This window comes from Etheostoma cragini, chromosome 14 (assembly GCF_013103735.1).
Source record: "Etheostoma cragini isolate CJK2018 chromosome 14, CSU_Ecrag_1.0, whole genome shotgun sequence".
NCBI lineage: Eukaryota > Metazoa > Chordata > Actinopteri > Perciformes > Percidae > Etheostoma > Etheostoma cragini.
The window spans coordinates 21,287,863-21,310,408 of NC_048420.1; the positions used below are offsets into that span (position 1 = coordinate 21,287,863).

At 41.6% G+C, this 22,546-nt stretch overlaps 1 protein-coding gene across 2 annotated transcripts in view; it reads right to left on the reverse strand.

Moving 5' to 3' along the window:
- LOC117956670 (nectin-2-like) overlaps positions 1 to 22,546 on the reverse strand; it is a 273,954-nt gene that overhangs the window by 89,396 nt on the left and 162,012 nt on the right. Inside the window, exon 7 of one of the 2 annotated variants that reach the window (XM_034891866.1) lies at positions 20,402 to 21,575. The exons of the other annotated variant lie outside the window; for it this stretch is intronic. Coding sequence (XP_034747757.1) covers positions 20,944 to 21,575 — 632 coding nt within the window. The 3' untranslated portion in view covers positions 20,402 to 20,943. Of the gene's footprint in view, positions 1 to 20,401; positions 21,576 to 22,546 lie in introns of those variants that run through there. 2 annotated transcript variants of the gene reach the window in all.

Consider the following 22,546-nt stretch of genomic DNA (forward strand, 5'->3'; position numbering starts at 1 on the left):
AGAGAGAGAGAGAGAGACAGAGAGAGAGAGAGAGAGAGAGAGAGAGAGAGAGACCAAGATCTTGTTCTAGCTAACTTGACAGGGGAGGTGTGTTGGGTGGATAAAAAGATAACACATTCTAGGTTGGGTATTTGAGGGAAATAGAGAGAGAGCTGTATGAAAGAAGGAAACATGAGGAAGGAGACAGAAAGAGATGGCTTGAGAGTGGCAAGCCAAAGAGATGCAGTAGAAGCATCTGTAATGCAGATTGCAATGCAAGGCTCGCTTTTGAGGTGCAAACCCGTGTGATGATAAGGAGAGCGTCTCACAGCACAGCCTCCATTAACCTAAAGTGCCTTCCAATGAAAACTTTAATGCATCCATTAATACAACACAGCCAGGTCGAACCGTATCTCATGCGTTTTATGTTAAAAAGAGGAATTGGCCGTGTTAAACCAGCATCATCTGCAGTATTATAGCATGCCAGAAGTTTAAGAAAAGAATAGTTCAGAACAGTTCTTGGGTATTTTAACAATGTTGTCTACAAAATAATGAACATATTAATGGATGTAAGATTGTTTATATAATTCTGTAATGCAGGTCAGCATATCAAGCAAATGCTTTTTGTCTAAGTGACATGGATGGAGTTTTTAATGTAGAACAAAAACTTTACATCAAAAGTTGTAAATAGCATTCATAAAGCATGCCGACTAATGAGCAACACGACAAAGAATCCACAGCCACGGTAGTAGGTCTGTGAGGCTAATAGTGTTTCTCACAAGATCACGGGAGAATCACAGGATCGCATATCAGACCCAAACGGAATCTGTGGATCTGTTTTTTTGTGCTTGGGAGTTTTATTCAAGATAGTATTAAAGCTTTTTTCAAGTTGTTTAATATCTGTGGGATTCCTAGTCTGAGAAAACCCGGACGAACTTCCGACATATTTGAGATTTGCTCTGCAATTCAGACTGGCCAAGAGCCCATTCAAGTCCATTTCCAATTTTTCCAAATTCAGGTACCAATCACAACCGTTTAACACAGTTTTACACGATGACCGCAACCAGCTTTTTGTTTACATTCAACATGACGGACATCGAAGCGCAGCAACCTGTTGATGGTCTGATTGGTTGAAGGTCTATCCAATTGTGCCCAGCGTTGTCTGTTGGAAACGAGCTGTGAATGAACCTTCCCCAAACCCACTGTCAGTTACAACTGAGACGGCTCTGGTGTCAACCAGGCTAGGAAATTCAACCAGTGTGTGAACATGTCCCTTCCGAGCCATCGTTGCTCTAGCTAACAAGCAGCCGAGATGAAACACAATGCTCTGCTATTCGTTTTTTTTTGGGCTAATTTTCTTTGTTTACATTTTGGTTGGGCATTTCTTTGTTGTATATTTCAACCCTTCTCCCCCAATAATTAGTGTCTGAAAAAGTTGAACATAGTAGTTTTTTGTGCATTGAGGTGAAAGTGCTAATTAACCTTGTGAAATTACCATGGTTTCTATTTTTTGTGTGTTTCTGTGTGAGTTCTGCAGGCAAATGGTGCGAGTGGGGTTTCGTCCGCGATAGTCCTCCTTGCACCTGCCACTTCACAGCCCTCTAACCCCCTGTGTGGTTATTTTGCACACATTTTTACAACCTTTCTTCTTCTTCCTCTTCTGCTTCTCAAGAGACTTCTCATTCAGCTGTATATCCCATTATTCATTTCCCATTACTACTACACTCACACAACTGTCTTCTCAATAAACTGAATACTATCATGTTTATCATTTGATGAATTTTCAATTAAACAAATACAAATAAATGATCATCTATTTTTGAATTAATACCTGTGCATTGCTTGTTTGAATCTATTTACTTCTACATTGTTTTCTTGGGGGAAATCCTTGTCCATGACTAAATGCATTATTAGTGAATCTGTAGTATTTAGCTGGTTTCTGTTTGGTTCTTGGATGTAGTGTTTAAGTGGAACTGCAACTCAAAACTCCTTCCAAAGTTAGGGGCCACTAAAACAAAAAGTGATATTGAAATGTTTAATAGTTATTAACTGAAGTTGTTCTCAGTTTGTAATGCCAGGGGATCCTACAGCAGTAGTCTGTTTGTACCTGTCAGTCTGACACATACTGACCCTGATAACATATTGCATACCTGCAATCTATTAGTCAATATTTCCAAAAACAGGATTACTCTCTCGAGGTGAACGTTTTAGGATGACTCATATTTTCTGCATTTTGGCTTCTCCTTGCTTGCCAGCAATCATTTTTGTCGGAGAAGGCATCTTTAATCATTTCTCTTCTTTTCCTTCAGATGGAGGCTATCACTTAGAAACTCACGTCTGTAAACAACATCTACATTAAAAAGGACAGAAAGATGTAGTTGTCATTTTTTTCCCTTAAGCCATCTGTTGTTGTTTCATTTCCATGATCATTTAGGTGTATTTGCTTTGACTTCTACTTGTGTTTTGCAAGGATAATGTTGCGTGTTAATTGAATATTTTCCACAAAGAAAAAGAGGCCTGAACATGGATCCAACAGAAAAGAGTGCAGGGTCGAAGACATTAGGATGTTGTCGAGATACTACATGTTAGAAATAAAAACAAAAAAATAACCTCAAAAGAGAAAGGGCAAAATATTGCTTTTTGCACCCGTAGATAAGAGGATATATAAGTGAATAGGAGAGGGTAACACAAGGTGGTTTTTAAGATAAGCCTGTAAGGATGGGTGTAACTCAGCGTTTCTATTACTGCAATGGAGAAGTCGCGGAGCACGGAGGGAGACGAGTCAACAGAAGTGACCCGCTATGACCGTACTGACAAAAAGTTCAAACTGTATGCAGAGAAAACACAATATGAATGAAAATACAGTTCATGGTAATAATGAAGCTCAGCGTAAGTTCATACCTGATCAGCTGCATTACCATAAGCTCAATGTGGGCGTTTATTCTTTCAGTTAGATTGTCCAACAGTCTCTGTGAGCTATCGCATTGTTGCGTTCATATAATGCGGTCAGACACGAAGAATATTAATCTGAGGTGGTCAGTGGCAAAACAAGCACTTTTGTGACTACCCTAATGAAGCTTAACATGAATTCTTCAGGAAGACTTCATTCCCCCCTCTCTCTCCATTGTCTTGAACTTATCAGCTGATTCGGGGTGTTCACTTTTCAGTTAAACCAACCAGAATTGGCCATGAATTCCACGAGCCAGTGACAGTATTGCATTAGATCTGCTCATCTGATCATCTCTGCTGTCAGTTGTCATTTCAGGCAAAGCGTGCAAGCCTTTCACCTCCAGTCATCGTCATCCACGACACCCTAGGTCCTCCTCCAGCGGATTGCTCCCGTCGGCTCCTCCATCCGGTCTTCAGGCTCCTTCACCACCCCCGGTGTCTAGACTCCATGGCTTCTCTACCCCTTATAAAATGATTTACATAGAAATTGAATCTAATCGCCAAAGACTCTGTACAAATCGTGCATATGCAAATAAACCTGTTGCAAATTTGCAACAACGTTTTTTACTGATTGAATTAACTTACATCGTAGCTTGTTTCGCCACTAGCGACTGCAGCAATCTTTCTTAATACTACACCAATGTTGTTCCCATCAGTCACTTACGCCGCTTACCCACTGCTAGCATCGGCTCTACTTGGCGAGCGTGGCTGGGTGTCATAGCAACGCCGCATAAAACTACCGTGACCTATCGCGACTCACACAGAACGTTGAAGGTGTGAGGTTTTTGATTCTCTACATGTGGACGTTGCCACAGCCAGAAGACAAGTTTTGTTTAAAAAAAAAAACACAGCTGGCTAAACACCCGCCGTCTGTCGCTAGCAATGATGACGCAGTGATTAGTGACGATTTTCTCCGACAAATTGGTGGTCTGCAGGTTTTCACGTCACCTTTTGGTATCGCCTCAGCTCGCTTGGAACCTCGATGGAGGGGATACTAAAAAAGAAACCTATTAGCAGGTACCAGGGACTTTTTTTATAATGGAAAACCAAAAAAGGCAAGTAGAGTCGAGTCGAGCAGGCATCATGAATTATTAGACACAAATACATAGGAAAATAGGGCCCAGGTTAAAAAAAAACATAAACAGTAGTTACCCTTTAATGCATCAATGACTGATGCAATCACAAACTACATCTCCAGAGAATTGACAGGTGAGTTTTAAACTGCTATTTTTGCTAATGAAGCTGCAGGAACATCTGTCTTTACACTGCTCATTATTTTATGATGGGTTAGGCAAGGTTTTAATTCCGCAACACAATTTATTAAATCCTTAGTTTGAAAGTTAGAAGCTACCAAGACAACCATGTTGCCTAAGTTCCATTTTACTAAACTTTTTCTAATTATGTTTTGATGGCAAATGTAACCGCCACCTGGATTGTGATCGGAGTCAATATTTGTTTGTTTTTACATACATCTACAGTATATACTACTGTGGAGTTGTGAGGATGTGGTGGGGCTAATTGTTAATAAATAGTTGAGAATGAAAACGTTATTCCTCGAAGACAGGGTTAACCAAGAACAAAAGTTTTTTTTCTTACCATTTTAGTAAGAGATTAGCCGGTGCAATCCAATTCTAAAGAGCGCTATAGTCAGTCACCGCTTCTGACCATTTTACCAAACAAGATCACTGAGGGAACTTACAAAGAAAAAAAGACATCACACAGTATGGCCTACATTGTCCGACTGACAGGTGATTTGACAGGTTTCTGGGAATCGGAGGGAAGAAGCAACACAGCAGTCAATGTTTAGCATCAAAGATGTTGCAGAAGCACAACACAACAGTGAATATCTCACTGCTTCATAAATCATCTCATGTCAGTAATTGTTTGGTGAGCAGCTCTGGATTTGTCTGCGAAGGCATCGCCGAGAGATCTCCGGCTTCCTGCCTCTGGAGGGACTTGATCATGTTGGCAAATTAAAACTGTATGAGATGATGACTAATGTAATGAATTCAGGGAACAGGTTTTTTAGAGGGTATTATTCCTCCGAGAACCTTCACCAAGACAAATTTCTGTATATTTATTGTAGTTGGAGAACAAAGTGTCTCTGATTCTGGTTGTAATTACTCAATGAGTTCCGCAACAGCAGCAATTAGCTACACCATGTGTCGTGCTGCTTGAATACACAGAGATCATGACTCCCAAATGTACAGAGTAACAGGGAAAAAGAATTCAGTAAATATACAGTTAATGTCGGTTTTACTTCTTCATAATAACACACACTAGTAATTCAACGGCAATTAGAGCTTTGAAATGAACTCCTCCAACAGAAGAGATGTTTTAGGATTTAGAACCCTTGGAGCTATATGGATGTTTTGTTATTGCTTGTATGAAACTGAGTGGATACAGCACTTGTAGTTATTGGCTTATTGCACCAATTTGGTGTTTGGTGTTTAAGGCCCCTAACATCGCCTTCCAGGCAGCGCTGCCTGGGAGGCGCTAGGATTAGGTAATGGTTATGGGTGGTGATGGCGCATTAGATATGACACAAGCCTTTGGTGTGGGAGATCTGGGTTTGATTTTCAAGCAATGTGTCCCCGAGCACTTTATACCTAGTTGCTCCAGGCGTGCAACCTCTGATATATAGCAATTGTAAGTCGCTTTTGATAGAAGCGTCAGCTAAATGACAAGTAATGCAATGTTAGGGTTAGGTGCCTTGAAGTCAACGGTCGCAGCGCCGCCTGGAAGTTGACGCTGGGGGCTTAAAACACCATCAAGCTACCATTTATCGCCCTCTCACGAAAAGTTCACATAGTTAAACTGCAGGTATGAATAATAAATATAATTCAACAAGATCAAACACTTTTTTTCCGTTGGATACAAAGGAAAAAAGGACAAATTGAGAAAAGTAGGACAGCTAGGAGAAAGGGAAGCATTTATGTCTAATGTATACATCATCTTTATCCCCCTTTATTCCTTCCGTCCCCTTTGTTGTTGTTTTATGCTTCTTCTTTTATAATAGATTGCAGAAGGGACCAGCGAGGAATGAAAGAGCTGGCGGTGAAATGAAAAGTGTGCTTTGAGCCGACGGATTCAGCAGAGAGGCGGAATGTGTAACCACACGACAGCAATGAAGGCCGCGGCAGCACAACCAGGTGCACCTATTAATTAATAAGTATACAATTGTCTTTCGGCGCGCGCAATAGCACGGTTGTAGAAAGAAAAAGAGAGAGAGAGAGAGAGAGAGAGAGAGAGAGAGAAGGAGAGTGATGGCCAAGAGGTTTGGTACTATTCAAGCAATAGGATTTGTCCATGACACACGCGTCTACAAAAATATAACTGAATCCCTTCAAATCCAAATAAAAAAAACTGAGCCCCATCTGGACACATGGGTTACTTTTATTGGAGCATATTAAAATAAATATATATGTACAGTATATGTATATATAGATACAGTATGTATGTACTGAGTTCTGCTGAAGCCTGGTGCTGAAGGCTCTATTCTTCGTCACAGCCCTCTGCCTTTTCTATTGCCACAGGTTTAGGTACACGTCTCTGCTAATAGGTAACACCTGTGACACAGCAACACATTCTCACACCCAACTCATTACCAAACACGCTTTATCTAAACGTGCTTGGGTCAGGACTACTGGCTTAACTTCTGACATAGTTAAGTTAAGGAAAAGATTGTGGGTGGGCTTATAAAAGGTCATTTTCCATGAGTCGCAGGAGAAGAACTGGACAGGTTTAGGAAAAGATCGTGAGTTGGGTTGAAAATCATTTCATTGACACACGGGACACAAACCCCAGCTTCCAGGGGGGAAGGTCCTGTGTCATTTAACCCATCCACCATCCTAACCGGCCTCCAAAATGCAAATTTCAGGCTTTTGTACCACTCACTAGTGTTCTCACTTTAATCTTACGTTATTTACATGTGCCACAGAGCTGCTGCTCTGCCCGGTGCATTCCATACGCACGCTGAAGGGTGCGTTTTGCATTGTATCTGACGCTCTGAGACACTGACCAAGCATCCGTATTTTACGAGTTGGAAGTGAGAACGGGTTGGACACAGCCAATAAACGAGAGACACACCCACCAAACGAGAAAAAACCTAACTCAAAGCCCATTGCACACCGTTCCATGCAACCGGGAAACAGTGGCAAAGCAGTGCACACCGTTTTGAACGTGCCCTTTATTCTCTCTGCAGGTATCAAGCTGGAAGCCCCGTTTTGTGGATGCTCTTCCCTAAAGTGGTTTATAATGACTGCTACATCTAGCTAGCATCTATCACCTACACTAAAAGCTAGGTGATTTATATAAGGAGACCCAAGACCTCTATGTCCGTCTGATGTCTGGGAAATTTGTGTCTAGAAAAGACACAAAATACAAAACCTGCCAGCCATAACCTTTTTTAACTTCCAGGAATTGTTTCTGTTTTACTCCATCAATGACAAACGCTTGTGCAGTATTGCACACTCCATCCTGTTTTCACAGAAAAGTCAAATTTTTTGTCCGATCTCAACTGATTTCTTTCACTGAAATTATTTCAAACTGAACTTGTCGCCGCCAAAGGTTACAAACACAAGTAAGCTAGCACACATCGAGGGAAAAAGCGACAATGACCTGTTTATTTTGTTACATTTTATGTGGGATTTTCTTCAAATATATATTTGATTTATTTGTTTCCTAAGTGAACATGGAAAAAAACCTGAAAGAAAAAGTTACATACTATACCATGATGCAAAATAAACCTTAGAAAACCTTTCTCTTGTTGCTTAAGTACAATTGCAGTGACACTGGTCACTTAATTTAAACACAATCTTGGATTGTGGGGCACTTGTTGTGAAAGGAGAAAGAAAGTACAGCCTCATTGAGTATCGATCCTGTAGATACTAAATCACCTAGTTCTACAAAGGCTTTTAATTTCTCAGATAAGACGCTTTAAGAAGTAAGAGGGATAAGGAGTCCTCTTCTTTTGGCCACAGGTAGAAAAAAACAGTTTAATAAGTAGGTAACAGTATATTTGACTGCAGCGCCAGGAAGACCAACTTTGACGGATAAGAGCCATGTGAAGAAATGTGAGCCAGCGAGATAAAGTGGAGATAAACAGCAATCTGTCTCCTGCAGTGACAGTAATATTTATGAGAGTGGGAAAGAAGTGTGAAGTGTGTGAATTTCTAGCTTTCACCTCTCCCTCTTCTTCTGTGTCTCACTCCTCTGTTTTGTCACAGGGTCACGGTGCATAACATCTCTAGTGGAGTGTTGATCCGATACAAAATCATGATACATATAGTGTATGTGCATGACATTATGCTAATTGATGCTGCATAATGTAATGGCATCACAAATGCTCTGAAAAGAGCAAATAAATGATATGAATGAAACATCTGCAGACACCCAACTGACACATTAAATGTACAATTTATCCTATTTCTGCTGTAGTTTTTGTTGCCTAAAGTAAAGTAAAGAATATAAGTTTGTGGTCTTATACAAAATACACTAAAACATACTCTAAAAAATGCACACATAGCAAGTGCACGCACACTCACACTAGCTCACACACACTAGCAGACCAAGGAACTCTGATGTAAGGGGGTCCAATCCTTGAGTAGAGAACAGTGCAGAGCCTCTCCTAAACTTGGCAGCTAATCGACACCTGTTGACTTCTACAATATTCACTCACACAATGACGCACAACAGACACACAAATACAGACTCTAATGAACACCAACAAAAACCTAAAGCAGAGTTCACTTGGCAATCCCCTTTGTCAAATACCAAGCAGGACGTTAAACATTTGAAAACTCAATTGATAGAGTAAATTTGTTCACTTTCATTTTCAATAAGAAAAAGCTTGACATTTTGGAATATACGCTTGTTTGTTTAGTGGCAGAGTGTAAGAGGAGATTATCATACCACTCTCTGTACATCTAAGAAAGCCAAAAAGAATATTTTCCAAAATGTCAAATAATAAGTTATACAGCAGCACTTGCCTAATTGGCATGATGCAGAAGTGAAGGGGCCTGGTGTCAACAGACCTACATACGCACCCAGGATAAGCTAGGAAACCAAGATGAAAGAGACTTCAGAAGAAAAGTCACAAATTTAATTCGCGGTACGAGTTCTTGTTCACTCTGGTCCAATACAGACTGCCTAACTTGTCAAACAAGAACTTTAAGTATTATAAGACCCCAAAAGGCCTGAAATTCAAGGACTATCACCAAAATGTGATCTAGGCTCCAGAGTCCGTTTAGTTAGTGTGTTGATGTTCGAAAAAAGAAAAAAAAATCACACCACACAAGCTGAAAACACACACACACACACACACACACACACACACAGATATAGATCTTCTCTCTGTGTAAAGTGATGTGCTCATTTAACAGCCAAACATGACCTCCATCAGTCTCAATTCTCCCCTTGAGGAAAATACCACGGCAACCAAATATCAGTCGAGTCATCTTTGCTGACCACTGACCTGAGAGATGATGGAGGTTTTCTCGCTGCGATATGTACCGTTCTGATAAGAAAGTAGAGAAACATGAGGGGGAAAAAGAGACAAACTCTGACTCCTACACATGGATTCGAATCACAGTTTATCTGGGGTGACAAGAAATGAATGTCAGGCAGCACTTTAGGAGTTTCAGCCAAAAATGAGACATCTATCATTTGACACCATTTCCACAAAATTGGTATCTTTAAAAAAAGAAATAACAGGTAATGGGTTTGTCAGGCAAAATGTTGCCACTCTCACAGCTGAATAGGCTGTAGTTTAGAGTTACTGAGCAGGACATTTTTTTTAATGTTTTATTCCCACACACAGTATGTGTAGAAAGAAAACAGAGGCTGAACACTGAAATGATCTGACTCACCGTTTATCGACAAGACTTTCAAAGCCTCAAGCCTTTTAGTTAGGTTTGTTTTTGGTCTGATGCTTTTTAGGCATTAAGCCTTGATTTTCCCTAGCCTGAAAATCCAGACCCAAATCCAAAAGTTCAATGGTCTGGCATCGAGTAATGAAAGTCGCCAACCTCCAGGGGCGGCGCCAAGCGTGCATTTTAAAAGCTCACTGCACGTAATTGGATAACACTACGAACAACCCGTGGGGTGACGAATCCAAAGCACCATACGCTTAGCTACCAGCGGAGCTCACTGGTAGATTACACTGTCATCATCTGTTCAGCTCGCCTCTGGCCCGCCTACATCAGATACACCGATGTGATTGGTGCAGCTCGGCTACAAGGGTATAGGTAATGAGCAGCATTACTCGATGCCAGAGTAACTCGATGAGCAAATTCAAACTGCGTGAGAACTTTGGATTTCCAAGGGAGAATTTCCACCCCTGATCAAGAACTACCCTTTTCTTTTGTCTTCTGTTCTGATAAGAGGTAGAAGGAATCTTTGACAGACTTAATATTGAAGCTGTTCAAGGATGAGCTTTTTTCTTCTTCTGTGGCTTTCACACTCAAAAGAAGCAGCAAAGATGGAAGCTGGTCTGTTTTCCAACACAGCAGGGCTTTGCTCTCTAAAAAAAAGTGTTGTAATCTTCTATTCAGTCATGAAGACTGATTTTGATTGGAAGAAGGGAGAAAAGTAACTCTGCCTGCGGCGGAAGATAACCTCACTTGTTTCCATGCCGCTTCACTTCTTAAAATCATTTTATATTTGCCTGAAATGAGTCACAGCTAGTCTAAACGAGCAAATCGTGCATCTTGTTTCTCCACGCTTCGGATCAATGAGAAATCTGTAGAAAATATCGTTTTTTTGCTTTGAAAAAAAATAATTTGCCACTTAGGGAATTTTCCACTTCTTTGAAGCAAAACAAGATTCAAAAGCAAGAAGCAAGACATAATGCCTGGCGGATGGAGAGATGAATCTTCCTTTACATGTCTCAAAGGGAGAAGATAATGCTTCTTTTGTCATCATCGTAATAGCGGATTTTGAATAAGATAGATTAAACATGTGGACATCCAGAATATTTTGACGTTGCCATTAAATCGATAGTTGCAAGTGAGACAGTGGGCATGAGTTCCCTCTCTCAGCCCCTACCAGCCTCATGTAATAGATGTGCAAAGTATTTTTCTATTTCAAGGTTCTGACACTCGACATCAGATTTTTTTTTAAACTTTCAAAGATTCTGATTGTCATTCAGTGTGGTAAGACGTGATATTTTTCCCTCTGGATTTGACATCATAGAAGCTCAAAAAACACTGTAAACAAACACTGGTGAAATCCTTTCTGAACTTCTGCTAGATAAAAACAAATCCATATTACAAGGTTTACCCCTGTGTGTGTGTGTGTGTGTGTGTGTGTGTGTGTGTGCGTGTGTGCGTGTCTGTGTTGGGGGGGGGGGGGGATCCTTGGACTGGGGTCATCAGAGATGAGGCTTCTAAATGGATTGGGTTGATATGTTTTATTTACAAAAATCTAGTATTGTCAAGGACATTTCTACTGTAGCCAAACAAGCAAGACTTTTTCAAAAGAGATCTATGGCAGTCAAGTTGATTTTTATTTCTACAGCAAAAAAATGACAAGCGTGCGTCTCAGAGGGCTTTAGATGTGTGTGCCTAAACATGACATGTCTGATCTGCATGCTCCTGTTCGCTATGAAAAAACTAAGCTCGCTGCATTAAGGCACTTTAGGAATTCACTTCGACATCATGTAGATTAAATGTTACTTCTTTATGTTGGGACCACAGTAGTTGTATATTGCTCTTTGAAGTGAGTATAAAGTGTATATATTACAATTTAGTCAAGAAAAATGTTGCATAATAGATTATTTTTGGGCAATTCAAGCTTCAACAGGGAGTAGTTGAAGTCACAAGCCATAGATAATAGAAGAAAAAGGCAAGAACCAATAAAATAAAACCATAACTCTGACGGCGTAATACTAACTGTGATAAAGTTAAAGGTCAGCGGCGATTGGGAGGATTTTAAAAGGGGAATTTTCTACATTTTACACATCAATCTCTGTTTACAGGCCTTGGGGAGTGGACAACTGTATGTGCAAGAACAATCTGTACAAAGCCATTTGTGGTTCCATAGGGAACCGGCGCTGAGTCTGATAAATGTCCTCAAGTGTTAATTAATCGGTGATGGCTGGATCTGAAGACTACAAGTTTAAAAATGAACAGAATCTGGGGGTGAAGAAGTGAGGGAGCAGAACTCAGTGGATCCTCGTTTCTGTTTGACGCTAATTGTGTGATGCTACATTAGCCACTACTAGCATAACAGACCCAGATCTCCGGCTGAACAGTCTGCGATGAAGTTGTATTGTCAGTAAAGGAATAAGAATACATGGAAGAAAAGATTTTGTTACATATTCCTGTAAAACTGTCCACCGTGAGTCTGATGTTCCAGGAGTACAGGAGTACAGTAAATTGTGGATTACACTTTTATCACCAAACCAGGACAATCAAACAATAGTAAAAAGAGGCGAGTCAGTATACAAAAGCACATGTGTTCATTTAAATCACAAGATGCAATTAAAAGCTGTACAAGGCCAGGTTTCCTTGTAAAAATGCTGGACTCACTAATATTATCTCTTCAGCATCACAGCTGTTTCACCTCACCCTGCCTTGTGCTGCTGCCAGCGCGCAGAGTTGTCTGTTGTACATTTCAAAAACAAATCCCTGATTGGGCCACCACAAGATCCTCAAAGTCCTGTCCTTCATGTTCATTTCACATTAATCAGAGGTCTAAAGTTACACTCATTACTTCCAGTACGGGTAAAGTACTGCCAGAACCGGGGTGATGCAGTTCTTTCTTGTAGTACACCACTTTAAATCAAAACTGTTTCCTGTGCAAGTTGGAAGTCAAAGAGACTTTTGATTCAGTCAGGAATACAAGAGAGTTGGGGTCATTGAGGCAGGAGGAGGAAATAAAAGCCTGAATGTCTCTCATCAAAGAGATACGATAAAAATGGCTTCATTGGAGAAATGAACAAAACAGGACTACCCAAGTCTTTTTGTCTGAACATCAACGTTAAGGTCACCAAGTACAGCGCCGCTCGCTGACAGCATTATATCAGCTGATACAGGGCCACATTAATTATGATTCACGTTAATGGCTCAGCTATCTGGAATTCTGGATTTTGGGGGTCGGAAACAGAAGATATAAAGGACTCTGTAGACCCAGACCACTAAAGAAAGCTCCAGACTTCGTTTTTTCAATCTGGTGTGGAATAACTGAACAGAAGACGACTATATACCCTGAAAAGAGGGAGGACTGCTGAGTACCACTCACACTGAAGAGCTGAATGAACACAGGGGTCTGAAAATCAAAGAAGGCGGTGACAAGGACAAAAAATAAAATAAAACCCACCAATCAAGGTTCTTTAACAGTGAAAGCTGAAAGAGTAAAAGACAGACAGGCACAAAGGGAACCGGACAGACGTACAGAAGTGTGTGACACTAATGGCTATAATTAATATCTTTCTGTTAATAGACTTCTATGTGAAGGAGTATGTGAAGTATGTGTGAGGAGCAAGCGGCTACCACAGAGCCATTGCAGAAGTGCCTTAAACCTGCATTCTGTGGCCGGGTTGGCTCAGTTGGCAGAGCACGTGCACATATGTAGAGGTTTACTCCGTGACGCAGTGGCTGCAGGTCGGAGTCGAACCTGCGGCCCTTTGCTCCATGTCGTTCACCCTCTGTCTCTCCCCTTTCATATCTTCATCCCTCCTGTAGAAATAAAGGCCTAAAATGCACAAAAAATAATCTTAAAAAATATATATACTGTATGTCTAATATATATAATATATATTCATTCTGCATTCTATCCTTCTTGATGGCCAGCAGGGGGCGGCTCCTCTGGCTCCAGAAAGAAGTCTGACTGTTTTATAGTCTAAGTCAATTAGAAAATGACTTGTCTTCTCGCTTGATTTAAAGCCTCAATCAACATATTCCTAATGACTGTGGGGTCTTAATCGCTAGCTAAAGTCATCTTTTGGTCCCATTTAGAGTAAAATAGACAATAAAGTAGGGTATGTTCAAGGGCGTGGGTACCATATGATTGACAAGTTGCCACCACCACGGTGTCCTCGGGTTCTCAATCAGATCCACCCCTCGCTTCTCACCAGCTTCACCCTTTCGACCAAATTTGGTCCCCGCTTGAGCCAAGAAAACAAACTTGTTAAACTTGAGACTTTAAACCAATGGGGGACATCAGGATGGGTAAGTCCCAGTAAATCCCAACCACAGGTACTTGTATCCCAAAGAGTATTTATGCAATTGTCAGGATGAACTTGGAATCATTGTAGAATGGCTCAGCTGATTTGGAAACACATGTGACCTAAAATCCATGGTTTAGAAGAGTAAATAGATACTTTAAGGAAATAGAAAATTCTAGGTTACATGGTTGAAAACAACCAAGCAGTAGAAGTACAAACTTGACCAAACTTACTTCCAAAAAAAGATAGAAAAGAAACCAAGCATAAACGTAAACTATTCCAGGATCATTATTATTCCAGGATTTATTCATTCCTGAATTTTTGCCAGGATTATCCCCTTTTATGTGATAATTTGTGTTAAATAACAGCCTGTTTCCAATCCATTCAAATGCTATGAACCACTGCAATACAAGGATACAGCTATAACTGCACAGATCGGGGAAAAGGGTAACAAAATGAATAGCATTAAATAATAGACACCCATTTCAACATGCATACCCAAAATCTAAAATAACAAGAAAACCCCCCAAAAAAATCCACAACAATTTACATCCCGAAATATAGCACAAAACACTGCAAGAGCTGCACAGTGAGAGAAGAAGAAGGTATCCTGAGAGGCAGGAAAGCAGGACAGCGCTGCCATAAGTAAATTGGTTACAGAGTACAATGAGACCTCTTCTAACCAGTGTTGGGAGGAGGAAACTTCATCCACATCTGCCGGAGTCTCAGCTGGCCTGGCAGAGCCTTGGCTTTAACTGGATTAACAACAAAAGCCGAGCTCAATAACTAATAGGCCTCTTCTTCTTCCTCTCTGTTCCTTCTCTCTCTTTACTCCGTTCCCCTCTATCCTCTTCTTTCGCGTTCTCTTTCTATCTTGCCGTCTTCCTCCTCCTTCAGAGTGAAGCAGAGAGATAATGCGGAACACTTTCATGCCTATTGCTGAATTAAACATGGAGAGAACAGCTTGTACTGGATGCTAAAGCTGGAGCAAAGAGAGAAGGAATATGAAAAAGATGGATATATACAATTCCTCCCCTGCACAGGGGTCCCTGGAGCGCTGCAGAACATTTCTTTACAATTAAAAAGATCTGTTGCAGATGGACTGCGCTGAGGAAAGCTAAACAGGACAGCCATTTTCTTTATTAATTGGCCGGGTTGATATGGACTGCCAGTTGTCATTTGATAGAAGCAGCCAATCGCCAAGCGGAGGGGTGGCTTAGCACTTAAAAATGCTCCTCTGAGGATTTGTTCCCACCTCCAGCTTTCATTCCAAGAGCTGTAAATCCCACCTTGGCAATTTGTTATTACCTCCACATACGTTTTGTCATCTTTATGCGGCAGCCCACCAATTGGGCCTCACAAGTTACAAATCTGTCCATCTCTACCTCCAGGCCGGATGGTGAATCATTGACAGTGTTTCAAATGTTCTTGGTCTCAGGTGGTACACAAAAAACCCAGGCGATGTCTTCTTATCCTCCCAGCAGGGGCTGACGTTTCAGTTTCTGTGCTGCCTCTCGTCTTTTTTAACTCTGGATTTCTCTGATCTGAGAAGAAAAAGTCTCCCTTTTTTCTCCCGGCCTATTTGGTATTCCCCAGATGGAGTACCAATCTACCACCCTCCTCCTCCATGTTTCCCTCCCGCCGTTCCAGTCTCTTTCTCCGTGACAGAGCCAAGTGACGTGTTACAGCATCTTCTGCTTTGCACGGGCGCCACACACGCGTCAGCAAGGACAAGACTTTACAGGGGTTGCGTTCAGGACAGCAACCTCCCAGAGCATACACCATGGGAGGCGGGGCTTCAGGCTAGAGAACTGACGGGGACGCTTGTAACTAGCATGACCCCATTTTCCACAGTCCGTTTTACTCACTACAGAAAGGGAAATTCAAGAAAGTGTCATTTAAGGATGATCAAATCTTATTTAGTGTCATCGAAGATACATAATCTTGTTGTGCCCCAATCAAATTAGTCCATTAGATGTGATTCAAGGTTGCATTTGAACTTTCTTGCAAAGTTCCTCAACATAAAAGAAAAAGAAGAATACTTTTTTTTTTAAGAAAGGTTTTCAGAACATTCTCTGTAATCACTTTTTAACTCCTTTTCCCTAAATGTAGTGAATAAAAAAGATCCAAGAAGCTTTATCTTTCCTGTTTATATAATGTCCTTACAAATGTGTAGGTCAGCTATGTTTAAAAGTCACCAGATTTTTATCTCATTAAGTCATTTTTGCTTATTCTACTCACAAATGTCTTGTCTGACAGCACATTTCCCCAGATCACAAAATATTTCACTTTTGAAGAAGTGGATGTTTTTTAATGAAGGGGGGGAGGTAACAATTTTGCAAGGCAATGTATCTGGATCACATTGTCATTAAAGTTCTGATCCTTGCCCCTGCTAGAAGCAGTGAAAGATGTAATCTTGGCCAATGTTGTTAATTTCTCAGCTCGAATGAATGTTTTAGCATGTCCGGTTATTAGTAGTATTTGGTTTGACGGTAGAAAGTGCTGCTATATTCTATTACTGTGCACTACTAACGGACTTAAAGTAGCTACAATATTGTTAATTCCGACCCAATTTCTTTTAAAACGCGTCTGGTTGGGTAGTATTTGGTACAGAAGCCTTTATCTCTGATTTTTTACGGTAGACTATATATATTTTTGACTGCTAACTATACTAGCTGTGTGCCAACGCCAGTGAAACCTGTAATCTTGGCTGCCAATGTTGTTAATGTCTCCCAAAATTTGAGTCAAACTGCTGCTCAAATGTGTCCGGTTGTGTCATATTTGGTTTATAAGCCTTTATTTGTGTTTTACACTGTACAAAGTCCTCCTGTATGCTCCGTGGAAGTTGGACACTGATTGTATGGAGTCAACAACAACAGGAGCAAGACACAGACTGCTGACCAATCAGAGCAGACGGAAGGGGGCCTAAAGAGACAGGCGCTCCAACAGAGCGTCTTAAGACAGAGGCTGAATACAGGTGCAGCCGTCATGGGCCGTTTGAGAGAAATAAAGTTTTTTGAATATTTAAGCTGTTCTACTACAAACACAAAAAAAAAGTATGAACCTGAAAATGCAATATAATAGATCACCTTTAACTAATTTGCACATTGATTACAAAGTAGAACTACCAGAACTAAATGCAGATGTCCTTGTCCACATAACGTATGCAGATTCAGATAACACAGACCACATACCAGGTGTGAATGGTGCCTTCAGTTATGCTGCATCGCAGGCAACACTGTGATGCAATGGCTAGCTTCCAGGTGTGTGGAAGTGTTTGAACTTGAGAGAGGTTGTTGTGACAAAAGGGACTGCACTTCTCCATGAGTTAGCAAAACTTGAAACATGTCCTGTAGAAGATCTGTTGGGGAGGCTAAATATCCAGAGCAGGTGCACTATTACTGCGTCGTGCTGTGAAATGTGCTGAGGAAAGAAAAAGCCAGTCTTATTATTTATAGACCGATAGCTAGGCTCGGCTTAATTAATTACCAGCTGTTTCCACAGAGAATTGTTTCTTTTTTTATTGAAAATGGGTTGTGCAAAAACAAAAGTTATGACTGATGATGAGTTTCCTCACTATGGGTACATGCACGCTACAAGATTTTCTGGGACTAATTAGGCGCCAAAGTTGCGATCACGGTTGACTGTTCAGAATTATGCCGCTGCAAGAAACCCTTGGAGAAAAGATGTACTGAGGAATTTAATGGCCAAATAGAGGGTAAATGTGCTAGAGAGAGAGATGACTCCAATACAGTTTTTTAGGGTGAAAATCAATAACATTTAAAACTCCAATAAGGAAAGAATATTTCTTCAATTTGGGCACCACTTTCAAGAAAATAAGTTATCTTTAAATTGTAGGCTCAAATTGTAACCTGAATATTACACCATACATTTTATCTGAATAAGAAAACGTTGTAAGTGTTTTGTTGTCCTGTAAACGTCTGGATCTTGGAGCATGCATGCACCGTGCAGAGTTGAAAACACACTTCAATACTTTACTTTATCAAACTGTACTGCAGTGATACAATAAACAAGTCCTACAGTACAACATGTGACACGTGGGGCAACAGATGTAACAGTATGGCTGTTTGTCAGTTACTTTGAGATTAATTAGCAACCTGTCCAAACACTGTGAACCGTTATGAAATGTCTCCACTGAAATGTACTGTTACTACGCAGATATAGCTGTCTCATTTACAGAATAGCAGATTGCACAGTGCATAATGTTCAACAACAATCAACAACAAGGGACCTGCTCAGGACTGAAACCCACTTCCTTAACACAACGAGATAGATCAACTGAGGTTTTGAATTTCAGATTTGAAATATCTCAGCTTTCAGTCATGGACAAGTCTGTGTTCAGAACTTGAACCCACTGAATTCATTTTGAGTAATGACATATTAATTATTATCACAATATAGTGTTACATTTTAATGAGGCATAAGTGAATGAAATGGGACGAGACTTATAATTTGAGCATGAGACCATTTTCGGTAAACAGGCCTGTTTACCCACTAGAAGATTCCCTTTTCAGATCCTTTCTCAAAAATACTACTTGAACTAACATTATGCAAAACTGAAAATATATACCACACTGTTTTATTGGCGATTTTACTCACAGTACCCTCTACTGCAAAGTGACTCCAGCCACAAAAGTGTCTCGATTAAACACTCAATGTCTACAGTAAGTAAGTGTGTAGTTGGGATGTGTCATAGCATAGCGATCTTGTGAAGCAGAGTGTGTCTCAGTCCAGCTGCTGAAGCATGCAACACCAGCCTAGTTTGCTCTTCTTTCATTTCATTTTAACTGTGGCCTTGGTCACATCTCTTTTTTTTTTATCTAACTTAACAGGTTCTACATCTCCAAGGAAATTTGCCTGTGATGTATAGACTTCCCCTTCCCAGAGCCTCCCTGTGTCAAATAGACACGCGATATAATCCAACAGTTAATTGAGAGATTTGCCAATTTTGTGCCCTGAAGAAGAAAAAAACAAACAATGAGTAGAGAAAAGCTGGGACTCAATAAGGCAACTGTGTTCCAGAAACATAAGAGCTGCAAATGTGTCTCAAATAATATCTATTCAAAGAAGTACCAATAATTATTACCTATCATACAGTCGCCAAATAATCACAATTTAAAAAATTGCAACTTTCCCATTAAGTTTTGCAGTCAACTATCTTAATGTTCAGTGGGAGATCTCATCAGAGACAAACAAGCCCACCTTGTCAGCAGATGTTGTCACAGAATTTAAGAGAAACTGTTTTGTCAGTGGATGAGAAACAAAGGCCTGGGTGTTTGGGATTTGATTTAGCCTTTTTCCCTTCCACTCTTTAAATGTGTCTTTCCATCCAATCAGAATACAGAACATGGAATAATCTGGTACATAGCCTAAGAACATTCTGCAGGACATGGAAAATGAATACATGAAATACAGCAGCCCCCAACACAGCCGGTGAATATTTTGCCTCGCTGAATGCGACCCAGATAGGAATTTTAATACAAGTTATCCCCTTCTCCCTGCACACAGTGACTCGTGTAAGCCGCCCATTATGTACTGTATATAAAGAAAGAGCAGAATGAGAGAGAGATGTAGTGTGTGTGGGACAGAGCGTCCGCAAAACACACAAATGTTGCAGGATGCATGTAGAACAGAAAGAAGAAAATGAAAGGCAGAGGAGTAAAGAAAGAGGAAATGAGAAGAGATTTAAAAATGGGGGAAAAATAGAATTGGTAGAGTTTTTACCCATTAAATGAGTCATTACCGACCCAACGTGATACTGCGCGAAACCCCCAAGGCTCCCGGTGTGTCTTTTCCTTAGCGAGATCAACACCATTACACAACATCCAAAAACAACAATAACAACAACAGCATCTATAACAAGAACAACAACATCAACAACAACAACTGTGCTACAGTGACATGGCACCCAATATATAAATGATGCACATCATTAACACCACAGCCAGCCACACATTAACACACACTGTTGAGTCTTTTATGTTTCTCAGTTTAGAGGCCCTCGCTCCAGCGGCACCCATCAGGAATCCAGGTGGTGTCACAGGGTGGGGCAGGAACCCAGAGTCACTGTACATATGCCCGAAAAATAAAGTTCTCACTGGGACGAACAGAAACTCCATCATTGTTGCCAAGACGACAAGTTAGGCTTTTCAAGTTTTAAAACAGCTTGAGGTGAAGTCTTAGACCTATCAGACGAGTAGGCAGCACAGTGGCACTATCCACAGAAGCCGTTTGGACAGTTTGATGTGGAGTTCAAGATGTCGATGACGTTTTTTTTCTCCCACCAATTCATTCTGAAACAGGAAGGCGATTTTTGAATGGTTCTGCTAAGGTATGAAACAAAAAAAATGGAGTCACGCAACACAATCACACACTAGCAAAGCTGAAGAAACAAGAACGTAGCATCAAGCAGCGTCGCATCAGAGTTGATGTGGTTTTTGTTGGCGTTCTGCAGTCATTTCTTCTTCTTTTTCGTCTTGTTCTATTTGGCTGACACCGAACTTAATCCCTCACCTTGATTACACACAGTCACAGATTCAGCCACAGTCCACTACTGCCATGACACATTTTCCTTCTTCAGCTGCAACTTGACTTTGTTTTCGTTTTATCCCTATTCTTCTAATCCTCTTGTACAATATTATACAGCCGGTGCCAAGTAGAGAGGATGTAATTGATGCCATCTCTTTAATCAGGTTGAATGTGAAGCAGGAAAGTGTTTAGCCGATAGAAGCGTTGTTGATTTAATTGGTGGAGAAGACGGCTGGCTCCAACTCCCCTCTTCTTCCATCCGCATCTCCTTTCACTATTTCCAGCCCTCTCTTCTGTCCTCAGACATAAATGGCAGTCCGGGAAATGACAGAGCCGTCTCTCTGAGACTCCATGTCGTCGTCGAGGTACACGTCCATTTCTTCTTCCCCGCCACGGCCTTGATGGACATGATAGGCTGGAGGGAGCATGTTCCCGCCTCCCCCGATGCTTTCAAACCTGTCGTACTCTTCCTCCATGCTATCATCCAGGTCAAACTTCCTCCTCTCAGCTTCGTCTATCTCTCCACTAAGGAGAATGTCATGGGCGGAGGGCGGGTTGCCCATCGAGGCATGGTGGAGATGATGATGGTGGTAGTTACCGGCCTTCTCCGTTAGAGTCCCCGTGGCGTCGCAGCCCTCGCGGTACGTGTAGATGGGCACGGGCCCATTGTTGTTTGCGCCCGTCCCGTTCTTACTGCCATTGGTGCCAGTCCCAGTGAAAAGCAGGCAGGTTTTGTTGCCAAAGTCTCCGCCATTGCTGCCACTGCTGCCGGCTGCTATGGAGTCCCCGCTGCTGGGGAAGCCCCGCCTCTGCTGCCGGCGACTCCGGGTCAGAAGAACGGCAACGAGCGCGACAACCAATAGCAGGGCCAGGAGTGAACAGATCACGGCAACTGCCACAACGCCGGCACTTGACGGGTCCTCCAGGGCTTCTGCAGAGGGGATGAAGGGGTTGGAAGGAGGGTGGAAAAATGGGTAGAGGAAAAGAAAAAAAAAGGGCAGGAATTGATGGCTGTTTTTTAAGGAAGTCTTGCTCAGTTTTGAAGAAGGTATTCACAGCTCTTCTTGTATTGTTTTTGTGTGCTGTAATGATAGTAGTAGTGTCAGCCTCTACGTGTGTAACAATCCTCTTACAAGTGTGTAGTAATGTTCTTCTCAGTGTAATCCCTTGGTAAGGGTGCAGTCAGTCATTGCTGGGATCAGGCTGAATGGGACTCATTCACTCTCTCCCAGAGGCTTGTTGCGCTGCATTTTGCAGACAATTTGCTCTAAAACACATGTCTGTCCAGCTGCTGCCACTTGAGTTTTTGTCGCCCCGCCCCCCTTTGCCAGCTGGGGAAAAGCCTTTACTACTGTAACAGTCCTTTGTTCTATACTTCATGTTGGTGTGAGCCAAGTTTGCCTCTCCACTCTTGTTTCAGTCCAAGATTGAAACAATGAGAGATGAGTTTGTTTTGTGCCTTGTGCTGCCTTTGCCAGGGGTTAGAGGTATCAGCCCGGCAAAGACACACAGACAGAATGAGACAGACACACAGGACAAACAGGCAGAGGGGTTATTTGAAGAGGTTCAGTAGAAAAGTGCACACAGTCGCTCATGGAAAGTGCCACAATGTTCGGCATCCAGCGAGCCTTCCCAATTTTCCCCCCTGATTCTTCCCCAGCCTCCTAATTATACCTGTCTGTCAGCCCCCCCCCCCCCCCCCCCCCCCCCCTTCTTCACTCTGATCCTCACATCCTCTGCTTCCACTGCTTCCTCCCCATGCATCTCTTATCGGTCAGCTAGTCAAACCACAGGGCAGAGTGATGGCCTGCTGTCAACCCAGGACCGAGTCCAGATCTCACTGATCAGCAGCGCGCAAAGGTAAAAGGTTCACACTGTGGAGCAAAACACATGCCAGGACAT